Source organism: Cynoglossus semilaevis, chromosome 10 (genome assembly GCF_000523025.1).
Source record: "Cynoglossus semilaevis isolate Cse_v1.0 chromosome 10, Cse_v1.0, whole genome shotgun sequence".
Classification (NCBI taxonomy): Eukaryota; Metazoa; Chordata; class Actinopteri; order Pleuronectiformes; family Cynoglossidae; genus Cynoglossus; species Cynoglossus semilaevis.
The window spans coordinates 2,368,103-2,396,016 of NC_024316.1; the positions used below are offsets into that span (position 1 = coordinate 2,368,103).

The 27,914-nt window shown below is 39.3% G+C and overlaps 3 protein-coding genes across 11 annotated transcripts in view; all 3 read right to left on the reverse strand.

Moving 5' to 3' along the window:
- Positions 1-6,540, reverse strand: part of LOC103384564 (hemicentin-1) — an 11,297-nt gene extending 4,757 nt beyond the window's left edge. Inside the window, exons 1-9 of the mRNA XM_025059039.1 lie at positions 6,400-6,540; positions 6,236-6,271; positions 5,183-5,236; positions 4,417-4,707; positions 4,046-4,324; positions 3,224-3,490; positions 2,294-2,560; positions 1,230-1,520; positions 731-1,003 (exon numbers count right to left, since the gene is read on the reverse strand). Coding sequence (XP_024914807.1) covers positions 731-1,003; positions 1,230-1,520; positions 2,294-2,560; positions 3,224-3,490; positions 4,046-4,324; positions 4,417-4,707; positions 5,183-5,236; positions 6,236-6,271; positions 6,400-6,430 — 1,789 coding nt within the window. The 5' untranslated portion in view covers positions 6,431-6,540. The remainder of the gene's footprint in view (positions 1-730; positions 1,004-1,229; positions 1,521-2,293; positions 2,561-3,223; positions 3,491-4,045; positions 4,325-4,416; positions 4,708-5,182; positions 5,237-6,235; positions 6,272-6,399) is intronic.
- A 2,469-nt stretch (positions 6,541-9,009) lies between these two features.
- On the reverse strand, positions 9,010-24,357 carry LOC103384559 (myosin-binding protein H-like). Of its 4 annotated transcripts, none has more exons than XM_025059041.1 (13): positions 24,288-24,304; positions 23,792-23,875; positions 23,159-23,473; positions 21,266-21,400; positions 20,507-20,674; positions 16,782-16,870; positions 16,500-16,695; positions 16,131-16,270; positions 15,891-16,050; positions 14,539-14,675; positions 10,926-11,112; positions 10,718-10,759; positions 9,010-9,739 (listed from the first exon to the last, which is right to left on the reverse strand). In XM_025059041.1, the coding sequence occupies exons 3-12, from the start codon at positions 23,436-23,438 to the stop codon at positions 10,725-10,727; spliced, it is 1,527 nt and encodes a 508-aa protein (XP_024914809.1). In that variant the 5' UTR covers positions 23,439-23,473; positions 23,792-23,875; positions 24,288-24,304; the 3' UTR covers positions 9,010-9,739; positions 10,718-10,724. The 4 variants fall into 4 exon arrangements, with proteins under 4 accessions (XP_024914809.1, XP_008316340.1, XP_008316339.1 ...); XM_008318118.3 differs by having other exon boundaries at positions 23,159-23,456; positions 24,288-24,302; XM_008318117.2 differs by having other exon boundaries at positions 23,159-23,456; positions 23,792-24,357.
- Positions 24,358-26,172: 1,815 nt separating this feature from the next.
- The window catches only part of LOC103384558 (neuron navigator 1-like), a 66,332-nt gene continuing 64,590 nt past the window's right edge, over positions 26,173-27,914 (reverse strand). For all 6 annotated transcript variants that reach the window (XM_025059135.1, XM_025059130.1, XM_017036020.2 and 3 more), the window contains 2 exons: positions 27,645-27,836; positions 26,173-27,359 (listed from right to left, as the gene is read on the reverse strand). In XM_025059135.1, the coding sequence (XP_024914903.1) occupies positions 27,267-27,359; positions 27,645-27,836 (285 nt within the window). In that variant the 3' untranslated portion in view covers positions 26,173-27,266. The remainder of the gene's footprint in view (positions 27,360-27,644; positions 27,837-27,914) is intronic.

The following is a 27,914-nucleotide window of genomic DNA, read 5'->3' on the forward strand; positions in this document are numbered from 1 at the left end:
CCAAAACATGCCTTACTATAGTAAATGCATTAATTTTTAAAGAAATTAATGCATTTCTTTACATTGTGCAAACTATGGGCTTTTAAGCAATTTAGAATATTTTTGTCTTACTAAATAAAATGTTAAATAAATGTTTATTTACTTTATAATATTCTTCAACCAAGTTTACACATAAGTCAAACATGATGCCTGTGGAGCCAATGTGGCCCACCTCTTTTTTTGTGGGTCTAACAGAGCCTTACATATATATGGCTGTCTTTTAAGAGTTTAGTCCAGGCGTGGGCAAACGTTTTGACTCGCAGGCCACAATTGTCCTAAAATTGAAGAGGGGGGGCCGGGTCAGGAGCAGATAGATGGAGCGTTCGTGTGAACGAAGATAAATGACGTTAAAAAGTCATGCATAAATGCAAAAATGCTTTTATCATTTTCTCCACCATCTACTGGGGAAACGTGGATATTGCAGGGAAAAGGCAGATGTACAATGATTATATAATTTGGAAAAGTTTGGCGGGCCGGATTAAAAAGATGAACGGGCCGCATCCGGCCCCTGGACCTTAGTTTGCCCATGGCTGGGTGCCTGCGGTCTATATTATTGTTTACTGGATTGGTTAAATGCACTAGTCAGGTTTGGCATGTACATAGCTAATTTCTCTAATTCTAATTAGCATAAAGTAATAATATTTACCATAAACTACATTTTCCATAATCATGTTAATATCATGACCATTACCTTTGACCTCCAGTTGTATAACATGACTGTAATCACTCCAGAAGACTGAAGTCGTGCCTCTTTTTCCTCGGCACGTGTATGATCCTGTAGACCTTGCCTGGACCGACTGCACCAGCAACGTGGTCCCTGTGTTGACCAGCTGACGCTTATTTTGGTAGAAGACGTATTCCCATCCAGCAGAGACAGGGACAAGGCAGCTGAAGGTGACAGACTCTCCAGGAAACATGAGCGTGTATGAAGGCTTCTGTTTCAGGGAGGCACTAGGTTTTCCATCTGAGGACACATCGACAAAACCAAAAAGATCTCGATACTTTTTTGGTCAATTGGAGAACAGGATTCATAGAGAAAATGAATCAAATTAGAACGTCATTGTTTTTAGTGACACAAACTGACTAGCAGTAGCTTTTGTGCTCCGTAGACTAAAATCATAGATTTTCTCTCAGAGTTTTGGTGTGAAAGAGTGGTGGTGTGGTATGTCTCACCGGGAGCTAAAACTCACCATAAACACTGATAGGGATTCCAGAGCTGAAGTTGCTGTTCACATTTCTGTCCAGTAGGTGTCCCTTGCACTCATACTTCCCTTTATGTCTAGTTGAAGCAGAGCTGATCTTGAGAGTTGATCCATCTTTGGCCAAAAACACAGTTTCATCAGTGTTGACCCGGAGTCCATCCCTGTACCACGTGTAAGTCCAGTTGGAGCCTGAGGTCATCTCACAGGTCAAAGCCACCATCTCAGAGGGAAACAAATCCAACCAGGAAGTCAAGTTCTTCACCCGGGGAGCAGGAGTTTCTGAAGGAATACAGACACATAAGGAATGATTTTATTCTTTTATCAATATGTAACATTTTAAAATTTAAGACATCAATATCCTAAACATCTACGAGGGCCTTCATCTGCTGTTTTTAGCTAGCTTTTGACTATTCTGTTACCTTCTTGGGGATCCTAGTTAATTGTTTTTTTCCTACCTTTTCTCATTGACTGTGAAAACCTACAACATAAAGTAATTATTAAACAAGTAACGGACAAATACTTTAAGTACTAAGGATAATAAATGTCAGGTTTGGTTTACCACTGAAGCCTGGCTGGAAGTTTTACTTCAGTAAATTCTTTCTTCCTTTCTGTGACTGAGCTGCCGTGCAGCTCACACTCCCTCGTGCCTCATGCTTTACCACAACATCCTTTTCCAGGAGTTAATGCAGCATTGACGGAAACAGAGAGCTTGAGAAAAATGCTGTTTCAACGCTACGAAGGAGGAAGAGTCAAGAAACTAACTTTCAATACTGACTGTCAGAAAGTTTTCATTAATATTCCTTTTTTTTAAATTTTTTTTGAATACTTTACTTTAAATTATCTGCCAGGTAATGTTTACTTTAAAATTCAAAATATATTTTAGGCATATTTTTCTGGGTTTGGCTCTAGCTATCTCCGTTGCTAGCTAATGTGTGCAATTTTTTTCCGCTAACTTTTTCCACTGTACTTCTGTTTTTTTTTTTTTAACATTGCTGCAATGTTATTCACCCGTGAGAAAAAAACAAACAAATAATCATTTGGTTGAAACCCACCGTGAACCACCAGGTTGATTTCAGAGCTGCGGCTTGTGACGGTGGATTGATTTCTGCGGGCTTCACATGAGAACCTTCCTCCATCAGACTGACCTAATAGTAGACTGATCGTACTGCCGGTGAGCGACGGCAGAGGCGCTCCATCTTTGTACCAGTGGTATTGCCAGCCCGAGGACACGAGCACTGAGCACGTGAAGGTCACTGTTTCTCCCACATACATAGGATTAAATGCAGGAGATTTACTCACCGTGGGTGTAGGAGTTGTTTCTGAAACAAACACAAAATTATTTATTTAAACTGATATATATATATATATATTCATATGTATTCATATATATACAGATATACATATATATGTATGTAGATATATGTATACACATATACAGACACATTTATACATACATACATATATACACATATACATACATATATACACAAATATATATATACGTATATGTATATATATATATAAAGCATATACACTAAACATCCTTTAGCTGCCTTAATATGACTAATTATTATTAATTTTTAAAGTATGATTAACAACGTGAAACACAACTGCAGCAAATAAAAATATCTGAGCCGGCTCTATTGCACGTCTATGTTTATTGTGGTTATTGTAATGATTGTGCTGAGTCGAGAGAGACGATAATAATACCCAAAGGACATAAATAAAAATCTTCACTGTGATCAGTTAAAGATGCTGTTGTAGATCTTCTTTCATAGGGAAAATAAAATGTCACTTTCTGCACTAATCTGTCTACTTTGTATTTGTCAGAAGCCAAAAAAGTTTGAGAACCACTTGAATGTGAATCTATTGTAGGGTTTTTTTTGGCTAACATTTAGCAACCGGTTACTAACTCAAACACACACAAATAAGATGCTTCAGGTGTCAGATGATGTTGAATATGCGGAAAGGTAGAATCTTACCATGAACTCTAAGGGTTTGAGTGTTGCTTAGCACAGAGCTAACGTTCCTGGACCGCAGCCGAGCGCTGCAGGAGAACACGCCCCCATCGTTTTCACTGACTGCACCGATGAGAAGAACGGCTGTACTTTCATCCTTAAACTTCAGATCATTTCTGTACCAAGAAAATGTCCAATCAGAGCCAGGGAGCTCACACTTTAGCTCTGCCGTCTCTCCTTTAAACACATCCAGCCATGAAGAGACACGTTTTAGCAACGGTTGGGGCGGGGCTGGTAAAAACAAACAAACAAAAAAAACCTTATTAGAGGTTTAGGAGTCACTTCTACTGCTGAATCAACACAAACATGATTTTTTTTTGCATCATTTTAGCAACATAGCAATTAGCATTGTCTATTCTATAGTTTTAACTTTTTAGTTTTAATGCTCAACAGTTAACCACGTGTGCATTACATTTACTATTTCTGTGTTGTGTTTGTAAATTTGTTATTTATTAAGCCTGTCTATTGCTAGCGACAATTAGTTCTTTTTCAGCTAACGTTTAAGCTACATTTTGTTACATTCTTTGCACTTCTCAACTATATTTCCACAAACATCAAGTTATATCTGTAGCTCCTATTTCTCATAATCTCTTAGCTAGGTTTTAGTTTTCTTTGTACATTTTAGCTAGATTAAATTAAATTAAAATACATTTTATAGCTGTTTGTTTGATTGGTAAAGTTACTGTGTGACATTTTGGATTATTTACTCGTTTTTCATTCTATAGTGTATGTAGTTTCCATCGCCATTAAAAACGACTAATGTGGATGGCTGTGAAATCTTCTCACCAGAAACGTTCAGAGAAACTGCTTGACTCTCATCGGATGTGAATGGTTTGGGTTGGTTTCTTGTGGCTGTGCATTTGTACTGACCGGCGTCAGAAGGATTAACAGAAACTACAGGATAAGTCTCTGAGTTCTTTCCCTGGATTATAGCCCCGTTGTGGAACCAAGAATAACTCCATCCGGGAGTGACAGGGTGGACGGAGCAGGTGAAGGTAACAGACTCTCCTGAGAACATGGCGTCATGGTTCGGACTCTTTTCCACGCTGAGTCGAGGTTGATTTTCTGATTAAGCACAACATTAACAAAAACATTATTTTATAACAATGTGTTTGCGGGTAATGGAATAATAAAAAAAATAAATAAAAAAAACTGACCAAAAACGTCAAGGTGCAGTGGGTCGCTGCTCTTGGAGAAAACACCACTAGTTTTCCGCCGACCCTGACAGAAGTAACTTCCTGTGTGAGTTTGTGCGGCTGCAGTGATGATCAGCACCGATCTGTTCTCAGAGTAAGACACACTGGAGTCTGAGTCCAGAGTCTGGTTGTTCCTGAACCAGGTGAAGGTCCAGTCAGAGTCATCAATGATTTGACAAAACATGGTCACGCTCTCAGACGGGAAGACTTTCAAATAGGAGGAGAGGAGTCGAAGAGAAGCTTCAGGGGGATCTGAAAATTCACATGTGGGAAATATTATTGATTGGCCAAGAAATTATTACCTCATGGTTAGAGATCATTGAGTTGTGCTCAGTTCAACCCCAAATTGGCTAAATAAATAAATTTAAAAATAAAAAAAATATCTGGCCCACGCTATCCACGGACGTCACAATCACTTGGTTTAATGTTGATATTTTCTGACTTGACTGAATGAATCCATTTGCTAAGATTAACGTCAGTGACACGAGCTGAGCACACGAGGCAGTAGTAGACGGAAACTCAAATGTGTCTTCCTTTAACTTTAAAACAAACGTTTCATTTTTAAGGAAACCGCAGTGAGTTAACCACACTTACAGAAAATCACTGAGTTGTCCATGTGTGTGTGTGTAAATATTTATATATTTCAGTTCAGTGGTAGAGTGAGTGTTGTCAAAAACAGTATTTTAAGCATTAAATAAATAAAAAATACATTTTAAAAAAATCTTACTATAAGCAGTTGTTGGTATACCAGTGGAAAATAGAGAGATTGGGGAGGAGGAGACTGTGGAGGAGGAGAAAAAAATTGATTAACATGCATTGGAAGCAACATCTAATATCGTATTTCTATATATACTGATGTGACTTAAGAATAATCTCACATTTTAGGTTAAAAAAAGCGGATAAATTCTTTTTGATCTGTTTATCATTTCACTTATAAACCTAAACAGGGTCAGATATTGATCTGTTTATCATTTCACTTATAAATCTAAACAGCAGCAGGGTCAGATATAAAAACATTTAAAAACAATATTATGTATAAAAATGTGATTTTTTAAAATTTGTATTCACATTTAAATGTAGAATATAACCTATTTCTTTATTATTTGTAAAATATTTTTTAATAAATCATAACACTTTCCTATAACTAATTCCTACTCTGTAGAATATATTATTTCCATACATTTAGCTATTACAGTCTAATCATGATTCTGGTTTTAGCCAATCATAACAAAGCAGATAAACATGAAGTAAAACCTAACATTTGACAAAGTTAAGTTTTTTTTCCTTGTTCTTTTTTTTTTTTTTACAAAGAAAACACAGAAACACACAAACCAAAGCCCTGCTCTGAAAAGCAACTGCAACTTCTTCAATTTCATTTAAAACAGCAGTCATTTTGAACATTTTAATCTTCAAGGTTCTGATTCATTACGTTGTTTCGCGAATAAAGTTGTTTTATTTTTAATGCAGATTATTTACAGTTTTTTTTTTTTTTTACACCATCAGCTCCTGTGTTATTATATTCCCGATAAAATGAGACACTAACAAAGATGACCAACAACTAGGAACCTTTTTTTATAAGAGTGGGTTATCAAGCAGCAGAAGTGGCCGAAAGTAGGAAGAGTGTATGTTTCCCCTCGGTTTTTGTTCAGTCTTTTTCTCTGCACTTCCTGCTCTGGTTTCAAACTAACAACAGAAACAGGTGTATTCAACTATTAAAATGACCCCATTCATTTGCACTTCGTTCAATTCTACATAAATGAATAAACGTTAGGCGTCTCACCGTTCTGCTCCTGTCCTGCAGCTTCAGCTAAAACACCTGTCAAATAAAAAGACAGAGGAAGAAAATATCCAATGGAACAGCTGTTGCTCAAAACTGAAAAAAAAAAAAAAAAAAAAAAAAAAATCACAAATAAGGTTTGCGTATCAATGTGAAAATGTACTTACACAAGAGCGCGATGACAGCAGCACCGTTCATTTTGACGAGAGCTGCAGCTTCCTCGTGGGCTCCGTCAGGCCTGCAGAAACATGGAGCACTTTCTGATGATGCAAATGCGGCTGTGAGAGTGTTAGAGGAAACAAAGTGGGGTGTGTGTGTCACACTTTACATTATAAAAACTCACCACAGCTGTGTGTGTCATCTGCTTCTCTCTGTTTCAGGAACAGGAAACTGACTGAATTGTTGTTCTCTAGTGTCTTTTTCTTGTGCACTGACTGCAGCAGCTGTATGTGGAAGAGAAACATTTTTAAAACATTATTTTCTGGGTCAGTGTTTTAAGTGAAGCGACAGTTTTTAATGGAAGATCATGCATCCACGGCGATTACTGACACCATCGTTTTATTAAGTCACAAGTCAGTCTCAAGTCTCTGCCCTCAATTCCTGAGTCAAGTCTCAAGTCAAGACTGACAAGTCTCAAGTCAAGTCCCAAGTGCTGCAGCATCAGTTTCGAGTCTTTTTAACTGTAGAATAATAATATATTTACACAGATCATGTATGCTTTTAAAATCTTATTGTTGTATATTATTTATATATTTATGTATTATAACGTGAGAGGTGGGGACGCGGGGGTAAGAGACATGAGAGAACGCTGGACAGAAGTGTGCGGCCACTGTAGTGCTTGAATGTGAAACAGGCGCCCAGTCACGCGGTGGCAGCAACTCATACAGTGGTCTGTACAGATAAGAAAAAAAAAAACATTATTGAGTTCTCAATAGCATTTCAATTCAGGGAGGTGGTGGGGAGGGGGCGTAAGGAGGGCGTTAAGAGTCTGAGGGGTTGTTGTAATCCTCATCAGGATGGTTTCGGTGTGTGGGTGATTGTAGGTTTCGTGTCTTTGTGTCATGTCCAGTTGCGGAACGGAAGTCTTCAACAAAGAAAATAATTTTCTAAAACAAAAAAACCCCAAAAGCTTAAAAAAAAAACAAAAGTTAAAAGAAGTGACAGTGAAAGTGACTTAAAAAGGACTCCAACTCAGACTAAGTGTGTGGGTGGTGTTGCAAATGTGGTTTTAGCTGTTGGGCGTCTTCGTGGTGAACGCAAAATAATCAGGCCAGTTGATACATTTGCACACAAACTCACTTGCAGTGGCTTTTTGACACCAAGCACTTTGTAGTCAAAACAGTAGATCAGTAACGCACAGAAGAGGCTGATCATCAAGGAGATCTGTGGCCCTTCAATGTTGTCGACTTCTTGGAAAGTTTCATCTGATACACTCAAGTATTGAGCTTTGTCTTTATGGTCAAATCCAGAGATCATGTTGACAGATATGCTGTCAAAAGCACTTTTTCCTCTTCCTCTTTCTTCACCCTTGCATCAACAGATACTCTACCTCAGGTGCAGTGACGTGCGGTGAAATCCATGGCTGGCGAAGCAGTAACTCCACATTCAGAGTCAGATTTACAATTTAAGAACCGAAAAGAGCATCTTATTTCACTATTAATCACCAGGATCACCTGGTAAGGCTTCATATCTATCAGCCTTCCTCTTTCAATGACTTACACCAACACAAACGTATACACAGGGGCATATTTGTCCTTCACAGAACGTTTCTTTATACAACGACAGAGCACCCTTCTTGTGTCTAAACAAATTAAAGTATAGAGATGAGCGCCGCACAAATTTAATTTTGACCTTAAGTAGAAATTCGGTTATTTTTCAAACTTTACATTCTGGTGCTTTAATGAAAGGTTGTTATATAAAAATTTAGTTATCAAATACTTAATTTTCTTCTACTCCCATCTTATTTTTAAAAAAACAAAAAACATTTTCAGCCTTACCTTTACTTATACCGGAAGTCCATGGTTGTATCTCTCGATTTTTCCCTCACCTTAGCATTGTGGACGCCAGTATCTCGTGTTAGTCCAGACGTTACCACACGATGAGAATAAAAGACAAGGAAAGCAGTAATCGCGGTTTCTTACATGACAGACACACAGCAAGTCATTTCGTTTGTACCGCTCCATTTGAAAAGAACGACTCTTCTGTCGCGTGGTTTGAAGCTAACCTTTTAGCTGCGGCGTTGGTCTTCGGTCACTAATCGTCGTCTGTTTGGACCGGAAGTCCAGTTCATGGGCAGAGCATAGGAAATGTTCTTCATCTACTATTGGCTCTAGCTCGGCGTCGACTTTCAGTCACATACGAACCCTTGAGGTGAGGCAGAGTACTGTTTACCTATCCCGCTGACTTTTCTCTGTACTTTATTGGCTGGAACAGAAACGGGCAGGCGTCACGTGACTCAGTTTGATTGGATCGCGCAGTCAGATGTCAAAATACTCGAATTCGGCGATTTTTACTTAATAAAATGCAAAAAAAACCCAAACAAACAAACAAACGTGTAGAGTCATACTGAAAATGCATCTTTAACACAGATCAGTGAAAAATATTAATATTTATTTTATTTGTTCGTTTCTTTTTTATCATGATGGCGGGTGAGACCACACGTCATGCGTCAGGTGTCACCAATCTTTCAGGAACCCAGAGCTACTTCAAGGACACGTAGTAATATGAAGATCTTTATGATAAGGTACATTATTAGAAATAATAACAAACTAACATTATATTTTTCATTATACATTTTATTTAGAATTGAATGAATATTAAATGGCATTCTTTATTTGTTCATGTCTGCATTGATTTGAACCAAAAATAATTGATTCAGTAGCAGTAATTTAGCAGCTTTACCATTTTCTTATTGTGAGAGAAATAAGTCACAAGCTATTTCCCATGTTGATTTTTAAATTAAAAGCCTGATGTGACATATTTCCTGCTGCAATCATTGCTCTTCTGTTTTTATATTAAATTGTAGCAGCAACAACAACAAATCTTTTACCACAGAAAACAAGGCTTCCAAATGAAGCTGGATCTGCCTCGCTGCCCAACTAGGCGCACAGACATTTTGGAAGTGATGTCATTACTACGCAAATTGACAGTCACATGACAGCATCAGGATGTTACAGTGAGTAGGTGTTTTTCACATTGTTTATGGGTAAAAAAAAAAAGAAAGCTGTTAAAGTAACATAATTCATTTAAAGGGCCGGTGACACCAGGGTGACGGTGGGCTAACAGTGATGTCACCCTCTGTGATGATGTCAACGGTTAAAAATGTCCAGGCTCTGAAAATACGACTTTAATGTTTGTTCTTTATTAAAGCAGTCATACAGTTACTGTAACAGGGATCAGAGGTTTGTTTTTTTACACACACACACACTCACACACACACTGCTTGCTCTGTCTGTCTCCATTATTTACACACTGATTCTTGTTCTTCCCCTGTCTTGTCCTCAAATTCTGTAAAAAAAAAAAAAAAGTAATTTAATTTAACTTAATTACAATTAGAACATAAAAACTGATACAGCAATAGTTTAACAAATGCTGTGGATAATTCTTGTTGATAAATCACTGATGTTGGATTAAACCAGCCTTTCAGTCCAGGACCTGTGCTAGCAGCAGAGGGCACTCTAGACAAAGTTAGTGCTGTCCAAAGTCCAAAGTCAGAAATGTTTTCACGCCCTCCCCCCAGACCCACACCCCTGCAAATTGAAACACTATCGAGAACCTAATAACAGGTATATTTTTTATCTGTACGAACCACGGTATGAGTTGCTGCCACCTAGTGACTGGAGGCTTGTTATCATTCAAACATTACAGCAGTGGTACACTTATGTCCAGCGTGCCATATTCTATTGGAAGACCCTCACCGCACCCCTCCATGGGTTCCAGCCCCACTGTTTGAGAATTACTGATCTAGTCCAATTGAGACACTAAAGAAGAGAAAGATGTGTGTGTGTGTGTGTGTGTGTGTAGCAGTGATCCTATCTCTCTATTGACTCAGTGTAATGTGAAGTCTTTTGGCGGAGCGTCATATCATCTGGTCACATTTTTAGAAGCTGTGGTTTGTCACGCTGACATCATCCTCCTCGTCACCTCCCCGACCCCCTCATACTTCTCTGTTTCCCCTGAAGGGGTCCTGTCCTTACTATGAAGGGCCCCCTCCTACGTGTGGCCCCTAGCCTTGTAAAGACTGTAAACAGCATGTTCTCGCTCTCCCTTTGGGAGAAGTGATCGCAGCCGTAAATACAGGTGTGAATGTGACGCACACACACACACACACTGACGACCCTGACATGTGATCACTGAGACTCCGTGGGGGTTGAGGCGAGGTCATGTGACCCCCATTCACAGTACAGTGTGAAAACACAGGTCCCTTGGTCAGATTTATGAAGAAGTCAAGAGTTCAACATAAACAAACAAAAAACACTGTCTAACCTGTGGTTTATTTTCCCTTCTCAGCATCCGGAAGAATCACTTCTGCAAAAACAAAAACATATTGCTATATCATCAAAAATAAAATTCAAACATCAATTCAAAAGTGAACCTATTTCTAAGTAAACGTCGTCAAAGATGCCTACGCAGTGTCCTACCAAACCAGCAATTAGAGTTAAAAGTGAAACAAACAGCTGAAATTGGCACCCACGTTTGACCTCCAGTTTGCAGGACACCACTGCTTCCCCCTGGTCATTCTTGGCTCTGCAGGTGTACACGCCGCCATCAAAACTGCTAGGTTTGCGGATCTCTAGAGAACAGATGCCCTGCTTGGAGATCTGTCGGAACTTTGGGTCATCACCGATGACCATCTGGTTCTTCAGCCACTCAATCTTTGGCTGCGGAGAGAATGGGCGAAAGAAAGAATGTCAGAATCCCAAACGTCCTAACTTCTGGTGCTTTGTCCTGCTGCTGCCTTTGACCTGCAGGTGGCACTGATGTAAAAAAGATCAATTGTAGATTTCCATTCATAATCTATTGCTCTTGCAAAGTTAGTACACACTTACGCATGGGGAGCACATGCAATCTCTATACAGCATTTGCCACCTTGTGCGCAACAAGTTAAGACCAAGTTTTCTAATGATTATAAATTAAATATATCTATAATTTTTTTTTTTCAATTTTTGTTTAGAGCAGTTTAAGGTGACCTTTTAGCCTTTATGGTGTTATACTTTTATACTATTGCTGTCTATTATTATTGGGCCAGTAAAGGCAGTAGATCGTAGGGCTGTTTCTGCCCTGAGAGCAGAGACTGGGGGCACTAACCCTAAATCTATCTGCTGATGTCAGATCCTCGCAGACACACCCAGAGCATGAGCTCATGGTCCAGCTTCATGTTTACACTGATTAAATTTCACCTCAGCTGATAATTTCGAGCTACAACACCTGCACTTCGGCTCACGGGATTTTTTTTTCCAAAAATGTTTGTTCTATTTGAAGCAGTCGCAGACTACTTGTAATGAAGCCTGAATATTTGGAGTATGTAGGTCACAATGGTGTTCGCAGATGTCGGACTCTACTGACACATTCACACAGCTTAGTGGCATATTATTATTATTATTATTATTGTCCTATAGTATTATTACTAGTGTAGTATCATACAGTTTATATTGCCATTATAGCTACACTATTGCTGCTCTGATATAATTAAAAAATATAATAACTATTATTATTATTATTATTATTAATGATAAATAATGATTTTGATAGATTTAAAATGTCGTTGGAATGCTTAACATTATTGTTGTTTATAAATTAATAGTGTATTGCATTATGATTACATCATACCCCATATATGTATAAAATTGTATTACAGTTATAATATAATATTATTACTATAATACTGCCATTGTGGTGATCATAATTATTCTATTGCTGCTATATTATTTTATAATATCTTATATTACATTACATTATATTATATGTTATTATTTTACATTATATACCTTTTGTTAATGTTAGTTCAATGTTTCTAGTGTTGAAAAGTTCAGGGTCCTGGACCTTCGATGTCACTGTCAAATGTTAGATGTTACATATTTATCTTATCTTCCCTAAGCTCTGATTTCATTCTATTTTTATTCAAATTCTTGCACTAATTCTCGAGCTTATCGCCATACTCATCTCACTGCTGGTGTACAGTACATGTCCACATGGACGTCTTGAATGTTGAACTAAGGTGTTTCAGGACTTCAGTATTTTAATTCTCTGTTTCCCTCAGTGACAGGGCAGCAGTAGACCAGCATCAGACCAAACACACACTATAGAGCGAACAGTTCAGAGAGTTTTTATATGAAAAAACCTAAAGTGGAACACTATTTGTGTCTTGCACATACAGTATGATAGTCTGTCCCTTAGTTTTAATGTTTGATTATAGCACAGTGCATATGTTTAACCATTCGAACTGTGACTATAAACATCACTTGGAAACCAAAGCGCTCCTTCACACAGATGAGGTTTACATCCGTGACTTAAATTAAACTGAAAAGAGCTGATCAGGTTGCTGTCAGCTAGACAAACACTGTAAAGGGAAACCCAACACCGCCTGTCACATCCTCTCGATCTTCATTACCACCTGCCGACAGACCATGCTGAGGATGATGGGAATGCTCTCAGACTCTGTTCTGGACCTGGTCCAGTGTAAGACAGCGTCCAGCAGAAGCCCAGAGTCTGCCGCTGCTGCTGGAAGCCAACATCTCAAACATTCAGGCAGCTACAGCTGAAAGACGAGGCTTAAGAACTATGTTAGCATTGAGCCCAGTTAAGAACCCAGTTAGGAAGCCTCGCTTTCCTAACTAGTTCCACCTGACTGTAAACCCTCCTCTTTGGATAAAAGCGCCTGCTGAGTGCATACAGGTAAATGTAAGAATGTTATAAATTAATATTACATTCCATAAATGTATGCTATAATTTCAGTGATGTGTTAAGAATCGATTCCCTGCATCATTAACTTTGTAAAGCACTCACTCACCAACACAAACGTCCCAAGAAAAAAAAAAAGTTGTGATGTTACTTTGCAATCGAGTTGCTGGTCTACTGCTGTCCCCGGTGGTCAGTCCTGTATGTATCTCCTGCTACTGGACTGGCAGATAATAAAAGTTAGCATCTTCTGCTAGTCGTCTTTTACAGTGAATGAACTACTAATTCTACTACTTTACACTAAATAAATAATTATCACAGTGAAGTTCTCACGGAGAACAGGGCACACAGATGTTACAGTCTATACCTGTTTTTCAACCTTAGGGTCGCGACCCCACATGGGGTCACCTGGAATTGAAATGGGGATATAGAAAATATCACTGATAAAAATAAAATAAAATAAAATAAATATTATAAAGACAAGCTCACCTAACAGCACGTTAGCAGGGGAAATAAAATGTCACTCTGGCTACTCTGTATAACGCTACAACCCAATAAACATTAGGAATAAGAATGAACAATTGTCACGTAAAAATATAAAATAAATATTTGCACAAATAACTTGTATATTAGTACTAATGTTTGGCACAAAAAAAACCCAACTAAAAAAAAGCAGTTACCATACGAGTTAAATTGGCCCTTCAAATTTCACCCACTAACAGCAATAAATAACTAGAACCATCTCCTGGTTTAACATTTGTTGACACGGTCATTGTTAAAACAAGTACTGACCTAATTACCAACTGGTCTATTACCCATGAGCCCCTCTGGGTTTAGTGAGGATGCATTAGCTTCTGCTTGCTGTGTCAGGAGGACACTGTTGTTGTCCTCTCTGTGCTGTCCTTCCACGCTCTTGAAGGACAGTCGACGGTGTGTAATGTACATGTATTCCCAGTGTAGTGGCGCGGTTGGACAGTTCAGCTAAGCTTACTGAATGAAGCGGACAAGTGTAAAGATAAGTTTAACCGGGAGTGAAGTGTCCGGTGTTTCACATGGTCACACCAGCTGCTGCCCTCGCTGAGTGTTTTTACAGCAGTGACATTCATACCTTTTTAAAGACGGTGCTTCACACACACAAATGATTTAGTAAAGGACTTCAGTCAGACAGCTCTCAATTCAGAATAACAGCTGTCCACTGGAGGGAGATATACGGAATTAGGCCCAGAAATAAAAATAGAAATGACACCCAAGTTACGGGATGTGATATAAAAAGCACTTTCACATTTTACATTCAAACAAACGGTATGCTGTGTCCCCGTGAGTTATAATAATTCAATGTATCTATGGATTTCAGTACTCGCGTACATACATCCATCCATCCATCCATCCATCCATCCCTTCACTCTGACCTTGGGAGATCCTCGGACAGAACACAGCAGTTTTGTTGTGTAGCCCACAGTGGCGGCGCGGTTGGTCAGGGATGTGGTGAACTTTGGCGCCTCGCTGAAGTCATGATCCACATACTCAGGAGGTTTGCACTGGACATCTGTAAAAAGGGTGAGTCAATAATTAGAACAGGGACAGTGGATTCATTTTTTAATGGTTCCATTATGGCTCCCCAGCGTAAATCAGACTCTTCTGATGTTTTTATCTCCTAGATTGTGATGTTAGCATTGTGTTAGCGTAGGTCATATGTGTCAAACTCAAGGCCCGGGGGCCAGATACGGCCTGCCAAGCCATTTGGGCTTAAAAAACATTGCAGCAGAGTTTCTTAACCTATGAAATTAAACGTTTTTTCAATCAATGAAATAATAATCAATTGCAGAAACATGTATTAGTCTGTAATGGAGTAGTTACAGTTACCTGACCTTTTTTGTTCCAAGGACTGGTCAGCCAGTACCACCTGTTACTACAGACCAGTACCAAGGAGCTGAGCATCGAAGGATCATTACATTTTCAAAATAATTTTATATTTGAAAATCTTTTAGACTCTATTCTCTTTGTGTCAGAGTCTGAATGACCTATTATTTTAAAATTAGATTATCTTTTGCTAGAATATCTTTAAATAAAGAAAGTAAATATATTTGACTGGACTTTCTTTGAATAAAATAAATTGGTAAAAATTAAGTACATTTTTTTCATTGTGTCCCACTGTGGTCCGGTACCAAATGACCTATGGACTGGTACTGGTTTGTGGACCCGAGGTTGGGGCCCCCTGATCTATACAGTCTTCCAGTTACAACCGGCCCTTCAAGGAAGGAAGGAAGGATAATGAACTCCTTGTCATTGTGACACAGCTCACCACTGCACACAACATATTGCGACCTCTGATTTTAACCCATCACCAAAGTGAACAGTGGGCAGATTTAAGCACCCATGGAGCAGTGTGTGGGGATGGTGTCATGCTCAGGGCACCTCAGTGGTAACTTGGCAGCTGGTGGACTCGAACCTGAAACCTTCTGGACCCAAGTCTGCTTCCTTAACCACCGAGGATTAATCTCTGGTGGACCTCATAAAATGACGGTGACACATATGTGTCTTAGAGAAGGTGTAAGGTCATATTAACAGGAGGAGATCATATGTGTGGAGACACTTTAACAGGAGGGTGATGGGTTGAAAAACACAGTCTGACCTCAGATCAGTTAATGTGACCGTTACCCAGACTCTTGTCTCAAAGCATTAGAGTCCCTTTTTCATACAACCACCGTTCCAATAAGTGCCTTCTAATCAAAGCTCGGTGTTCTCAGGTAGAGCAGGTCACCTGTCTTCTGGATGGTGGCCAGCTTTTTGGTGACAGCAGCAGACTCGCTCTTCCCTACTTTGTTCTCAGAAAAGACCCGGAAATTGTAGGAGTTTCCCATGATGAGGTCTGTGATGGTAACGGTGAGTCTGTGGTAGTGCTCCAAAACAGTGAACCATTCCTGCAGAGGAAAAATGAAAGTCAGACCTTCATCATCTGAGCCCACGCTTAACCACGTGACTGGACTCCTTCATGTCTCACCCCGGTTTTTTTGTCTGCCTTCTGGACTGTGTATCCGGTAATTTCGGTGTTACCGTTGTCCTTTGGTGGAGTCCATTCCAGTGCAGCATTAAAACCCCAGCAGTCCACCAGCTTGATACTGGTAGGAGGACCAGGAAGCTCTGAGGACAAAACCAAAATTGTCAAATTGGACATATCTCTTCAAACCCTGTCAATTAGGTTCTGTGTAGGTTCTATTTATTTCAGTTCTCTAATTGTCCCATCAAGGAAATTTCACTTTGTGACCAGCAGGGGGTGGGGGCAAGTTTATTTCATTGTGCTTGCCTGGACTCAAACCAACAATCCTCCGATTCCAAGCACAATCCTTTAACATTGACGGTTTCGACTCACCTACAATCTGCAGCGTCAGTGTCACCTTGTCCTCCAAGCTGTCCACTTTGACAGACATCTCGTAGACACCGGAGTCCTCCCTCTGAGCGCTGCGGATGAACAGAATACTGTCCCTGTTGCTGTTCCTGATGTTAACGCGCTTCATATCCACAGGCTGACCGTCCTTCAGCCACGACACCACAGGTTTTGGTTTTCCCTGAGGAGACCAGCAGGGGTCAGACATCTCCACTGCTGCTGCTAGAAACATCAGTCTGAAATCACTGTTGTGATGTGATGACTTACGTGGAAGGGAATGACCAAGTTGACCGGCTCTCCGACCTGTTTAACGCAGCGGGAACTGAGGGCACGAGGCATGCGGATTTTAGGATGATCTAAAAAAAAAAAAAAAAAAAAAGTCACATCAAGGCTCGCGGTACACACACCTGAAAACACCTTTGTGTTAAATAGATGAAAAATAGCGTTACAGAACAAGAAGTACCAAGGGCTGCTTACAGTACAAAAAACTACAGGAGCGTTTTGGCCTATTGGGGTAAAACTATAAATACTGGTGTAGATTTTATCAGATGGAACTTTTTTCCGGTGTCTGTAATGGTACGACGGTACGGCGTACTGCTGCCACACTGAGAAAGAAAATAGGGGTTTTGAGTTTTTACGTGGAATGGTTAACATTAGTGGCGCTCTCCTGGGGAAGTTCGAATCCCGGTTAGGACGGTTGGTACCTTCCAGTGGACTCACCACCCACAGGAAGGTTCAGGGAGGTTGGTATGGTGCAGTGTGATTTGGGTGGCGTATAAGCGGATGAAAATGGATGGATGGATGGTTCACGTTATTACGATAAACTTTCCACGTAAATATGTGAAAAAGATAAAAACGTGAAAAGTTCCAGTGACATGCCATGGCTCAATAAAAACGTGAAAAGTTCCAGTGACATCCCATGGCTCAAGTACGGATACTGATAAAAATTTCATCCAATGAGCCCAAACATCGTAAAATCCCACTATGTCTCAAGCCAAGCATGAAGTATAATTCAACTGAGTCGTGTAAACGAACCATAATCTTACATTTCATTCATTCATTCAGCCTCAGTGGCTTAAAGCAACTTTACTTCGCAAAAATGTTGCAATTCAGTTGATTTTCTGCCCCTTGGTTTCGTGTCATCTGTCTTCTCTAAGTGTCTTTCGCAGGACAAGTACATTGCCATCATTATCTGTTCACTTTCGCCGTCACCCTGGGTAACAAGAGCGGTACAGCTCAGCAGAACCTGACCCTTATCGCTGCGTTCCCTCTATGAAACATGATTGTCTTGACGAGGCACCCAGCTCTACACAGAGGTCCGGGACGTGCTGAACTTCTCTGTGTGTAAACTGCACCTATCACAGTCATCAATCAATGTTGTTTTACCAGAGGAGACCAGTGATTGTCAACACCTCACGTGAATGTCAGGCAGCCGGTGATGAACGCTAAAATGTTTAAGTCTTATTATCAGAATATCAGAGGTTCGCGGCCTCAAAGGTACATTTCATTTCACCATTCTTTTCATGGTTACACACAGATAAGTGACCCTCACTAATTTCACAACTTAGTGAAACAGTAGCACTGCATTACACCCTACTGGTCAGGGAATTTCAATACTAGCTACAAATCACATGCCTGCCGCTCGTGAAGTTTACACACGGCAGTTTTCCAATCACAAGTCAAATCCTGGATCCCATCTGTTACCAGATAGCGTTAGGGAATTTACGTGTTCGCCAAAGTCAAATATTTCCCACATAGATTGGAAGAACAAGGTGAACTCAAGATAACCTGGACTATTTTATCACTCGAGCTGATTCATCCTTGTGACTGTGTGTGGTCAAAACTGGTATCTGGGCAGACAGAAGCTAAAGGGGAAGAGCAGCTCCTCCAGCACTTCCTAAAATAACCGTGGTGACGAGAAGCAGCCGCGCTCCAGCTCGTCAGGACGAACCAGACGATGTCATCACTTTCATCGACATTACATGGTGTACTAAAAGCGAAGTGCCGTTTCTGAGAACTGCCGACGCTGCTGGAGACGCCCGCCCAGAGTTACATGTGAATAAAATAAAATCATACGTGATAATTGGTGCCGGGCGTCTTTAATTTCAGGGGTTCACCGTCACCATCATCATCAGCACCATGGTGTTGGATGCTTTGGTCCAGGTGCTAAGTATAAGCACCAGCATCTCTTCCATGTTTCTGCCTAAGCAGCAAATCTTAGCAGGCTTAAAGGACACATAAAACCGGAGAGCTGCTGACCTCCACCTCGCTCTCCTCCCCCTGCTGTCCTTCTCTGTCCACACTTGTCCTCTATTACCCAGATCCTGTATGCCACCGGTTCCCAGTCTTTTCCGGCTAGTGACCCCATTTTGATATCACAAATTTCTGGCGACCCCAGAGACAGTTTATTTTTCTAGAATTGATTTTTTTTTTATCATCCTTGATCCGATGTGCATTAAATGTATAAAAATATTTTTTATCAAAATATGTCATTTACTTTTACTAGACACTTCAGGTAACCCCATTCGAATTGCAGGTGACTCCACATGGGGTCGCGACCCAGAGGTTGTTAGCGACGTTGCTATATGCCTGCGATGAGATTGCACTGCACTGTTCTTAACTCATTTTAAAAAATAGTTTAAAATGTATTTTTCAGCCAAAATTACAAAAAAACAACAATCGCCAAAACCAAAAAAAGTCCAGTGTTTTTGATGTTGTCATAAGAAACAGTGTGATTTCATAACGTCAACCTCTGCGACTGTAACATAATGCTATAAATGGTCGAGCCACACATTCAGCAGCAGTTCGCCATTTACAGATTTATTTTTTTAATGCATTTATTGTAAATGGTCGAGCCACACATTCAGCAGCCATTTACAGATTGATTTTTTTTAATGCATTTATCACAGTTATTTTTTAGAAAGTGACGTTTGTATTTGTTCGTTATGTAATAAACCTTTTAAAACTTTTTTATCTTGTCATCGTTAATTTGACTTTAGTTCATTATGTCATGTGTTTTTGTTTACGTAGCGACCTTTTCTCATATCGGCAGGAAATGTGCTCAAACTGATATTAATAAAATGAAAGTTAAAAACATCAACGCTCTGTGTGTGAGAGAAACCTCCTTATTAGAAAACACAAAGCTAATTTTAAGCTCAAGGTTTGTTTCACACACACCCTGTCACACAAACATCCCTCTCACACACACACACTCAGACAGAGCAGTGGAAGAAATGATTTATGACTGACGACAGAGTTCGTCAACAGCTCAGGAATTTATGAAGCTCCATTTGCAGCTGCAGGTTATTATCACCCCAGATTCTGACACTGCAATATGGGGAATTAAAAGATCGGATCAAAGCTGAGGGAGGAGGAGGAAGAAGCTGATAAAGATTCTCCACTCGTTTTAGTTCTACCAAATAGTAGTCAAGAATTTTGGTGCAAAACAAATGCAGTAGCTTTAGTGGTGATCATTAATTCTTAAAAAAAGTACAGGTAGAAAAATCATCTTGAAAATAAAAGAAATTTAAGGAATGAGTCCTAAGGGAGCTTAAAATAAAAAAACAAAACCTTAGCGATAACTTAAGGGAATTAATTCGAATAAAACCTGAAAATTCATTGGACTAATTTTCAGGTTTTATCCAAATTAATTCCCTTAATTGTTAGCAAAGAAAACAACACAAAGGTAACTTAAATAGAACCTAAACAAAAGTTAAATCAATCAAAAATAAACAAAAGCTAGAAGTTGCTAACTCGGGTTAGCATCAGCTAAACTCTAACCAGGATATATCTGCAAGTTAGCCCGAAAAAAAAAACATTACTCAAAGTTTTCTTTAAAGGCACTAAACTGAACAACAAGTTCTAAAGTCTTGAAATATGTATAAAAATAAGCCCCCAAAAATATGACGCAAAATATTTGCAGAATTGTATATAAGATGAGAAAGAATCTCACCCTAACACAAGGCATTCTGGGATTCATGGCTGTGACTCACCGGCAACCGCTCTGATGGTCACAGGTTGAGGGAGGACTCCAGGTACACCACGACCACTAGAGTTGACAGCGATCACGCGGGCGTGGAGCAGGTCACCAGTGGTCAGGTTCTTGATGGAGAAGCGGTTTGATATGGTCACATCGTGGTTGGCGACAACCCAGTCTGACGCTGCAGGAGAAAGACGGTTGTTTTACAGTAAATGGTATTGGATGACACACCAAACTCTGATATGATTTATACATAAGACAGGAATAAATCAGTCAAATTAAAAATACCTTTAAAAACATCGACCATGTCATAAAAAGATCAACTCCACCTCTGATTAAAATGCAGCCCTAAACCATCCCAGGATCTCCCAGACAGCTGTATTTGTTTGCCTACTAATGATGACATACAGACACTGACTCCAGTCAAACTGGTCAGTGGATCAGGCTGCTGGCTGGCTGTCAGGTTGCAGATGTTAAAAACATTTGCTTTTCTTTCTCTTCAACTTCAAGCTCATAATTCATTCGAGCCGAGATCGGAGAAGTGAGCTTTCAGTCAAGGCTGTTAAGTGGCCTATCACCCGTTTACAAACAACCTACACAAGAGACGGAAGATGAAACCTCAGGAGACACGATATCGTCATGGGTGCAAAGGCTAAAAACAGAGATTCACTGGCAGCAGCTGGAATTCTGCAGATCCGTATACGGACTGGACTAGGACACCGTGACGCTCTGAGGACAGGTGCAACACACACACTGACAAGCACACACTCACTTCCATCTTTACGGTACTCCACGATGAATCCTCTCAGACCAGAGTTTCCGATATTTTCCGGGGTATCCCATTTGACGCTCACACTGGTGTCAGTGACGTCGTCCACTGAGACGTCCACAGGAGCAGAGGGAGCACCTACAGGACGGAAAACAAGAAAAATAAACAAAGATCAAAATAACACTCAAGTAATACAGTTCATGGTTGTTGTGTTTTTTTTTTCATTTTCTCCAGTGATTTTTGTCCCAGCAAGCACAGACACTTAGACAAAAACTAGGTGTTATATTTTCAAAGACCACGAACAAAATCCTACACAAGTGACTTGACCTGAGACTTGAACTTGAACTCTGAGACGGGGATGCCTACACAAACCTTAACAACTGTATTGTTAAGGTTGTCACTGCACTATACTGCAGTAGTCATATTTCTTGACTTTAGTTAAAAAAAAAAGTATTTTGTCAACAGATGATTAGATGTTCTCATTATTTGTTACTGTCAAATACAACGCAGTATTACACGGAGAATAAAAAAAACGAATTACAAGATTAAGATCAATAAAAGGGTTATTGTATGAAAATAAAATCCTAATATTAGCATAAACGTGTCATACAATGCATCGTGTTGTGTCTGAGTGTCTAAAAAGAAACCTTGTTTAAACCACTGATCATCAAATATCTAATAAATGCTGATTATCTATATGTAAATACCACGGGTCAACACTAGTTAACAATTTATTCTCACTAATTAACAATTTTTACTCATAAATTATGGCTTTTTTTCATAGAATTATGACTTTAACTCACAATTCTATTTCATTTTATTTTCAATGTGGCCTTAATACGGCATCGCACTTGATAGTAACAAATAATGAGATCCGTCCAATTCCAGTGGAGACAAGAAAATATAAAAATTATCATATATACACATCACAACTTTTAGATTTTATTCTCGGAACTCCAATCCCTTAATTTTATTTATTTATTACTTCTCAATTTGGCCCTTATACTGCGTCGTAAAAAAGGCAGCTAAATAATAACACTGAGCTACCTGCAGGAGGCAGTGTTGGGACTTTAGGTAGTTCGTCAGCTACTGCAGCATCTGCAGAAGCAGCGAGTGTTAAAGAAGCAACATCCAGCAGCAGCTAAGACACACAATAAATATCAACTCAAAGAAATATGTATTTCAGATGAATGACATGGATACATTCTATCCATCCATCCATTTTCATCTGTTTATCCATTACCAGGTCACAGGGGCAGCAGTCACCACCCAAATCACACTGCGCTGTACCAACCCCCCTGAACCTTCCTGTGGGTGGTGAGTCCACTGGAAGGTACCAACCACCCTAACTGGGATTCAATCTTGTCCAGGAGGTGAACCCTGGGGTTCCACACCAATGACAGAGACATGGCCTCTGGGCCAAAGCACCACTGGATACATTCTACTCTTCTATGAGGTAGAGTCCACTGTCATGGGTGTTTGCCACATTGCTACTATTAGATAGAGCAGTTCACTTTGAGCTGGAGTGTCTGCAGCCGGAGCAGTGTCAGGGGTTGATGTTAACTCACCCTCAGAGAAGACGGTGAGTGGCTGTGACAAACGCTGCTGAGAGCTAAAGTACAGCAATATGACAAAAGATGCATCCCAAGAAACCAAAAAGTCTAAAAGAGTTTGTCAGTATTATTTAGAATTATTTGTATGTAAAGACTAGCATGTGTGGTACTAAGAGGACTAAACTAGATCTATGTATCTATCCATCCATCCATTAATCAATCCATCCATCCATCTATCAATATTAGTAGTAAAGAAGCAAATAGTGCCAGTAACAAGTTTTTATGTTTATCCATTTAAGATGTTGTTAGCAAAATAAGTAGTAACACAGCTGAGATACTATACCGGCAGCAGGCACGTCCTCAACAGGAGCAGCAGGAGGAGCTTTTTCTTCTGCAACAGGAGGAGCAGGTTGTTCTGCAGGAGCAGCAGGAGCAGCAGGAGCTTCAGCCGGTGCCTCAGCTGGAGCAGGAGCCTCAGCAGGAGGAGCAGGAGCCTCAGCAGGAGGAGCAGGAGCCTCAGCAGGAGGAGCAGGAGCTGCTTCAGGCTCGGGCTCTTTTTCAGGAGCCTTTTCTGGGGCCTTCTTGGCCGGGGATTTCTTGATAGGAGCAGGCTTTGCAGACATTATGCCGACACTCAGGGTCTAAGACAGAGACACAACTAGACAGATGGACACTTAGTCCACTGAATGAAGGAGCCAGGAAAATATACACATGCTCACACTTTGTAACTCCGCCCCCTTCCCATCCCACCCCCCAGCCTGTGTGATGATTCCGTCTCCTTTACTCATTTCCAAATGCAACTGCCTTTATCATCGCTTCAAAGTCCGACTGTCAACTGTAATCCTTAAATAAAAATCAGCTTAGCAAACACCCTACATTACATAGCAGTGTAATAAATAGTCAGACATGATGGATTTTACAAATCAAATAGGATAATAATAAGATTAAACAATAATGTAGCAACAATAAAAAGTACCTGTGACTTGTAAGAAATATTTTCTTTTTTTCGGTTTTCTTTTGTTTCCATTTATGGTATCGCTGTCCTGGTGTGCTTGCGTAGCTGTAAGAATGAGACCCTCGTCCAACAGATGGCAGTGTTGCATAGGTAGCTGCTTCTGCCTGCTCATGTTGCTATAATTAAATGCTAACGACATTGATAACGCCAAACATGGAACTTTAAATGCATTCGAATACCATAGAACGGGCGAAAAACATAACGAAATATTAGGAAATTCTTCTGCATGATTTTTTTTACCCTTATTAGCAGTCAAACGGTGGTCATTACAACTCAGTTAAATCCAACGAGACATTACTGTTGCATCAGTTTCGCGGGTATCGACTTTCAAATGAAGTCGGGTATAAACCCATTTTAAATAAATCGTTACACTATACAATATAAAATAGTCTTGAGAAAATGCTTCTACTGTTATTGTTGGTACAAAGTAAGACTCTACAACATTTACTTTACTTACTTCATAATCCTAACAGTAAAGAAGCATCTTTGTATGTTCACACTTGAACCGGAAGTTCCGCCTGAATTTCAGCTTACCACCTTTTACCACAAACTTTAGTTTTTTAAAAATTAAATATATTTATTTTAAATAATACAAGTAATCATCACTCCTAAACGTTTGTTTGATTTTGGACAAAGATAATTAATTTTAATCTAATATAAAACCGTTTACATTTACAAATATTAATGTTTAATTGTTTTTAAATACAATTATTTAAAAAAAAGATTTATTTTGTTTGTTGCTCGTTGATGTTTTCAGAAGCATCTTGTGGCTAAACAAAGCAAAAGCTCAAATTTAGTTTAGTTAAGTTATTTTCAGTCAGAGTTAAGTTTTATTTTGTACAGATGTGTGACGTGATTTATGAACATGTGGTTAAAACCGCAGCGCTGCCCTCTACAGGAGGAAGGCAGAACTGTAGTCTTCATCTTATGATTGCTGTCGCAGACGCCATGGTTGTTATTATTTACAACAGTATACAACAGTGTGCTCATGTACAAAAGAGGAAATAAACTTTTACAAATATTCCCATAAGAAAAACAACAATAGAAAGAAAAGAAACAACAATAAAAAAAATCCCTTCCTCTGTTTTAGTACCAAAAGGGAGTCAAACAGGAAACATTCAGTGATAATTCATGAAATATGAAATGCTTAAATTGCTCATTACTAGGACGTGTTGTTGCACATTGTCCGTTTATACTGTGAGTTCTTTGTGAGTTGAAATGCTAACCTCTCAGATTTTTTTTTTTTTTTTGGTACTACGTTCTTTTCAGCTTCTGTTAAGGTTAAAATGTTTTAAGACAGTTAAATAAGACACTCATAATGTCAAAATGTGCCTGGACTCAACATATGTTTAGACAACAGCTTCGCTGAGATTTATCCTTATATCTTTGTTTGTCAAGTGTTGAGCTGTGTTACATTTAACTTAATCCGTTTTAGTACTGAAGCTTTGCAGCTGGATTTGGCCTCCAAAAGACCCCCCACTTTCACCCCCAAAAAAACATTTTAGAAAAGAGAAATAATTTTCCCCACTTGTAGACAAGGCAAAGAGCCAGTCTATTAGTCTGTGCCAGAGAGAATCCCCCAGAATCGATGGAAACAGGATTTGTATAGGTTCAGACTAGGGTGTCCAGGTGCCTTACTTTCTGCTAGACTGAATAGTATATGAGTATTTTTGGTTGTTCCAGAAATAAGGAAGAAATAAGAAACTTTTTTTTTACTAAGCCCTGTTTTTTGTGCCTTAAATACTTAAATTTTATTCACATCCATATGTCAGCTGGCAGGAGTTTATAAATCTCCTGCCAAGTTGGCTTGAGTCACAATAAATTAATACCAGTAGACAAAGCAGGAATTTGCCATTAAAAACAAAATCTATATTTAAATATTTTATGAGTCATGAAAGCTATTTGAGTATGTTTACTAGGTTTCCCATTTTACATTTCTATATCATAAATTCTTCTTGTTGCACAGGAATACTGTTTTTTTAAAAGTCGACCCGGTCCGGAGACCCGTCGACCAAGTTTCGAATTTTTTCTGCTGATACGATTTTGTATGTGTAAACAATAAACAGGAATTATTGCATAATTTCTTTTAACAAGGGAGGAAGAGTTAACGTTGGATCCCATAACCTTGTGACGTTACTGTGTTACAGCGACATCAGGAGGTCACTGCAGAAAGTTTCAGGCACAGGAGAAACTAGGCCACAAAGTTAAGCTTTTCTTGTGAAGGAAGAGAGTAACAAGCTTTTTTCTTCTGGAAACAAATATAGTCTGTGCAAAACGAGAGGAAGAGATTTATCTGTTTTTTTCAGCTTAAGAACTCTTTAGGAAATGTATAAAAAAACAAGTAATTAAATCATATTTTAATGCATTTAGAGAAACAACAGATAGGGTCAGAATGTCTGTCTGCGCTGATGACGACTCTTGTAGTCTTTGTTGTATGACGTAATGATTTTGATGATGCTGTTACCGCAGATTCCTTAGTAAAAAAATCCTATAAAATCATCATATTTAAAATCATAACAAGAGACATCAGATCCAAAGGTACAGAAGAGAAAAGTGCTCATTGTTTTGTTAAACCCTAAAAACCAGCAGCTTTCTTTTTGAATTACGTTGAGCGTCGGGTCACTCAACCTTAAATTATTTACGTAAATAAGAAATTCTGCTCAATGTCTCCACTTTTCCACTGCACAGTACCAGGAAGTTTTGGATCAGAAACTAAATATCTCGGCCTTACTTACCTTAGTTTTTGTAAGTCAATTTAGTCATTGAAAGTTACCTAAAGTCATCTGTTCTATTTTATAGAGCCTGGTGCGTTGTGTACATTGTTTCAAATACTGTCTCGGATCCTGGAGCATCCTCGGGAAAAAAGACCCTCATATACACTGTGACATATACTGTGGTACTATGTCAAGTTTTTAGTAATAGTTCCTTGGTGTGTTGCTACCATCTGGTGGAAGTATTACTGAACTAGAAGTGGCTTTTATTAAAGTCCAAAGACCACATTTAAAAAATAAAGTGCTTTTTTTTTTTCTTCAGATCATTTATATTTTTTGGTGAAAATTGACCTTAACTGAAAGCCAGTTAGAAAAAAACTAAGAATCCAAAACAATAAAAAGTGGTTCTGATCAGTCAGATTGTAACGTCATTGTTTCCATCGTGTCATTCTGTTTTCATGCACTTTTTAAATGTTTTAGTTTGATCTGATTACACATTGTGTAAAGACTAGAAAATACACCTATATCTTCACCCACACCTTTGTCACAGCTTCTTTGTTCTTTGTAATTGTCCATAAACTTTCTTTGATTCTGTAGACCGTCGTCGTACAGCCATACTGAGGCTGCAGTCTCTTTGTTAGCTACAGTAATGTTAACCACAGAGTCATTATGTGTAGAAAAATTAGCAGCACTGCTGTTAGCTACAGTCTCCTCCACTGGCATCTTCAGAGCGTTGTCTGCAGACTTGGATCAACACCTTCCTGCTCTGGAGACTCGATATAGTTTGCAGACTCCTGGAGCTTCAGCAACATCGCCATCTGGAGAACAAATACAGGATTACATTAGCTTCAGCTCAAGTTGGGTAAAGTTTAGAGATTGGATGGATGGATGGATGGCTGGATGGATGGATGGATGGCTGGATGGATGGATGGCTGGATGGATAGACAGATAGATAGATAGATAGACAGATAGACAGACAGACAGACAGATAGATAGATAGATAGATAGACGGACAGACAGATAGATAGATAGATAGACGGACAGACAGATAGATAGATAGATAGATAGATAGATAGAAAATAATAATAAATTCTAAATCTCACCAGTGGATCTGAGTCCAGAGAACTGGCTGGAGGCGTGTCTTTGGCCAGTTTCTTCTCCTCACTGCATGAGGCAGTAATGCTGGGTGGAGGCAGGTGGAAAAGTCTGGACTGGTCTTGCTGGGCATTTGGCCATGGCAGAGTTCCTCTGACCCATTCAACAGGATCTTCCCATACTGCCCTTTGCCCATGGACCTTAGGAAACATGCAGGAAAAGCAACGTTAAAAAAAAAAAGAACAGAGAATGAACCAGAAAATGAGGAGAATACTAGG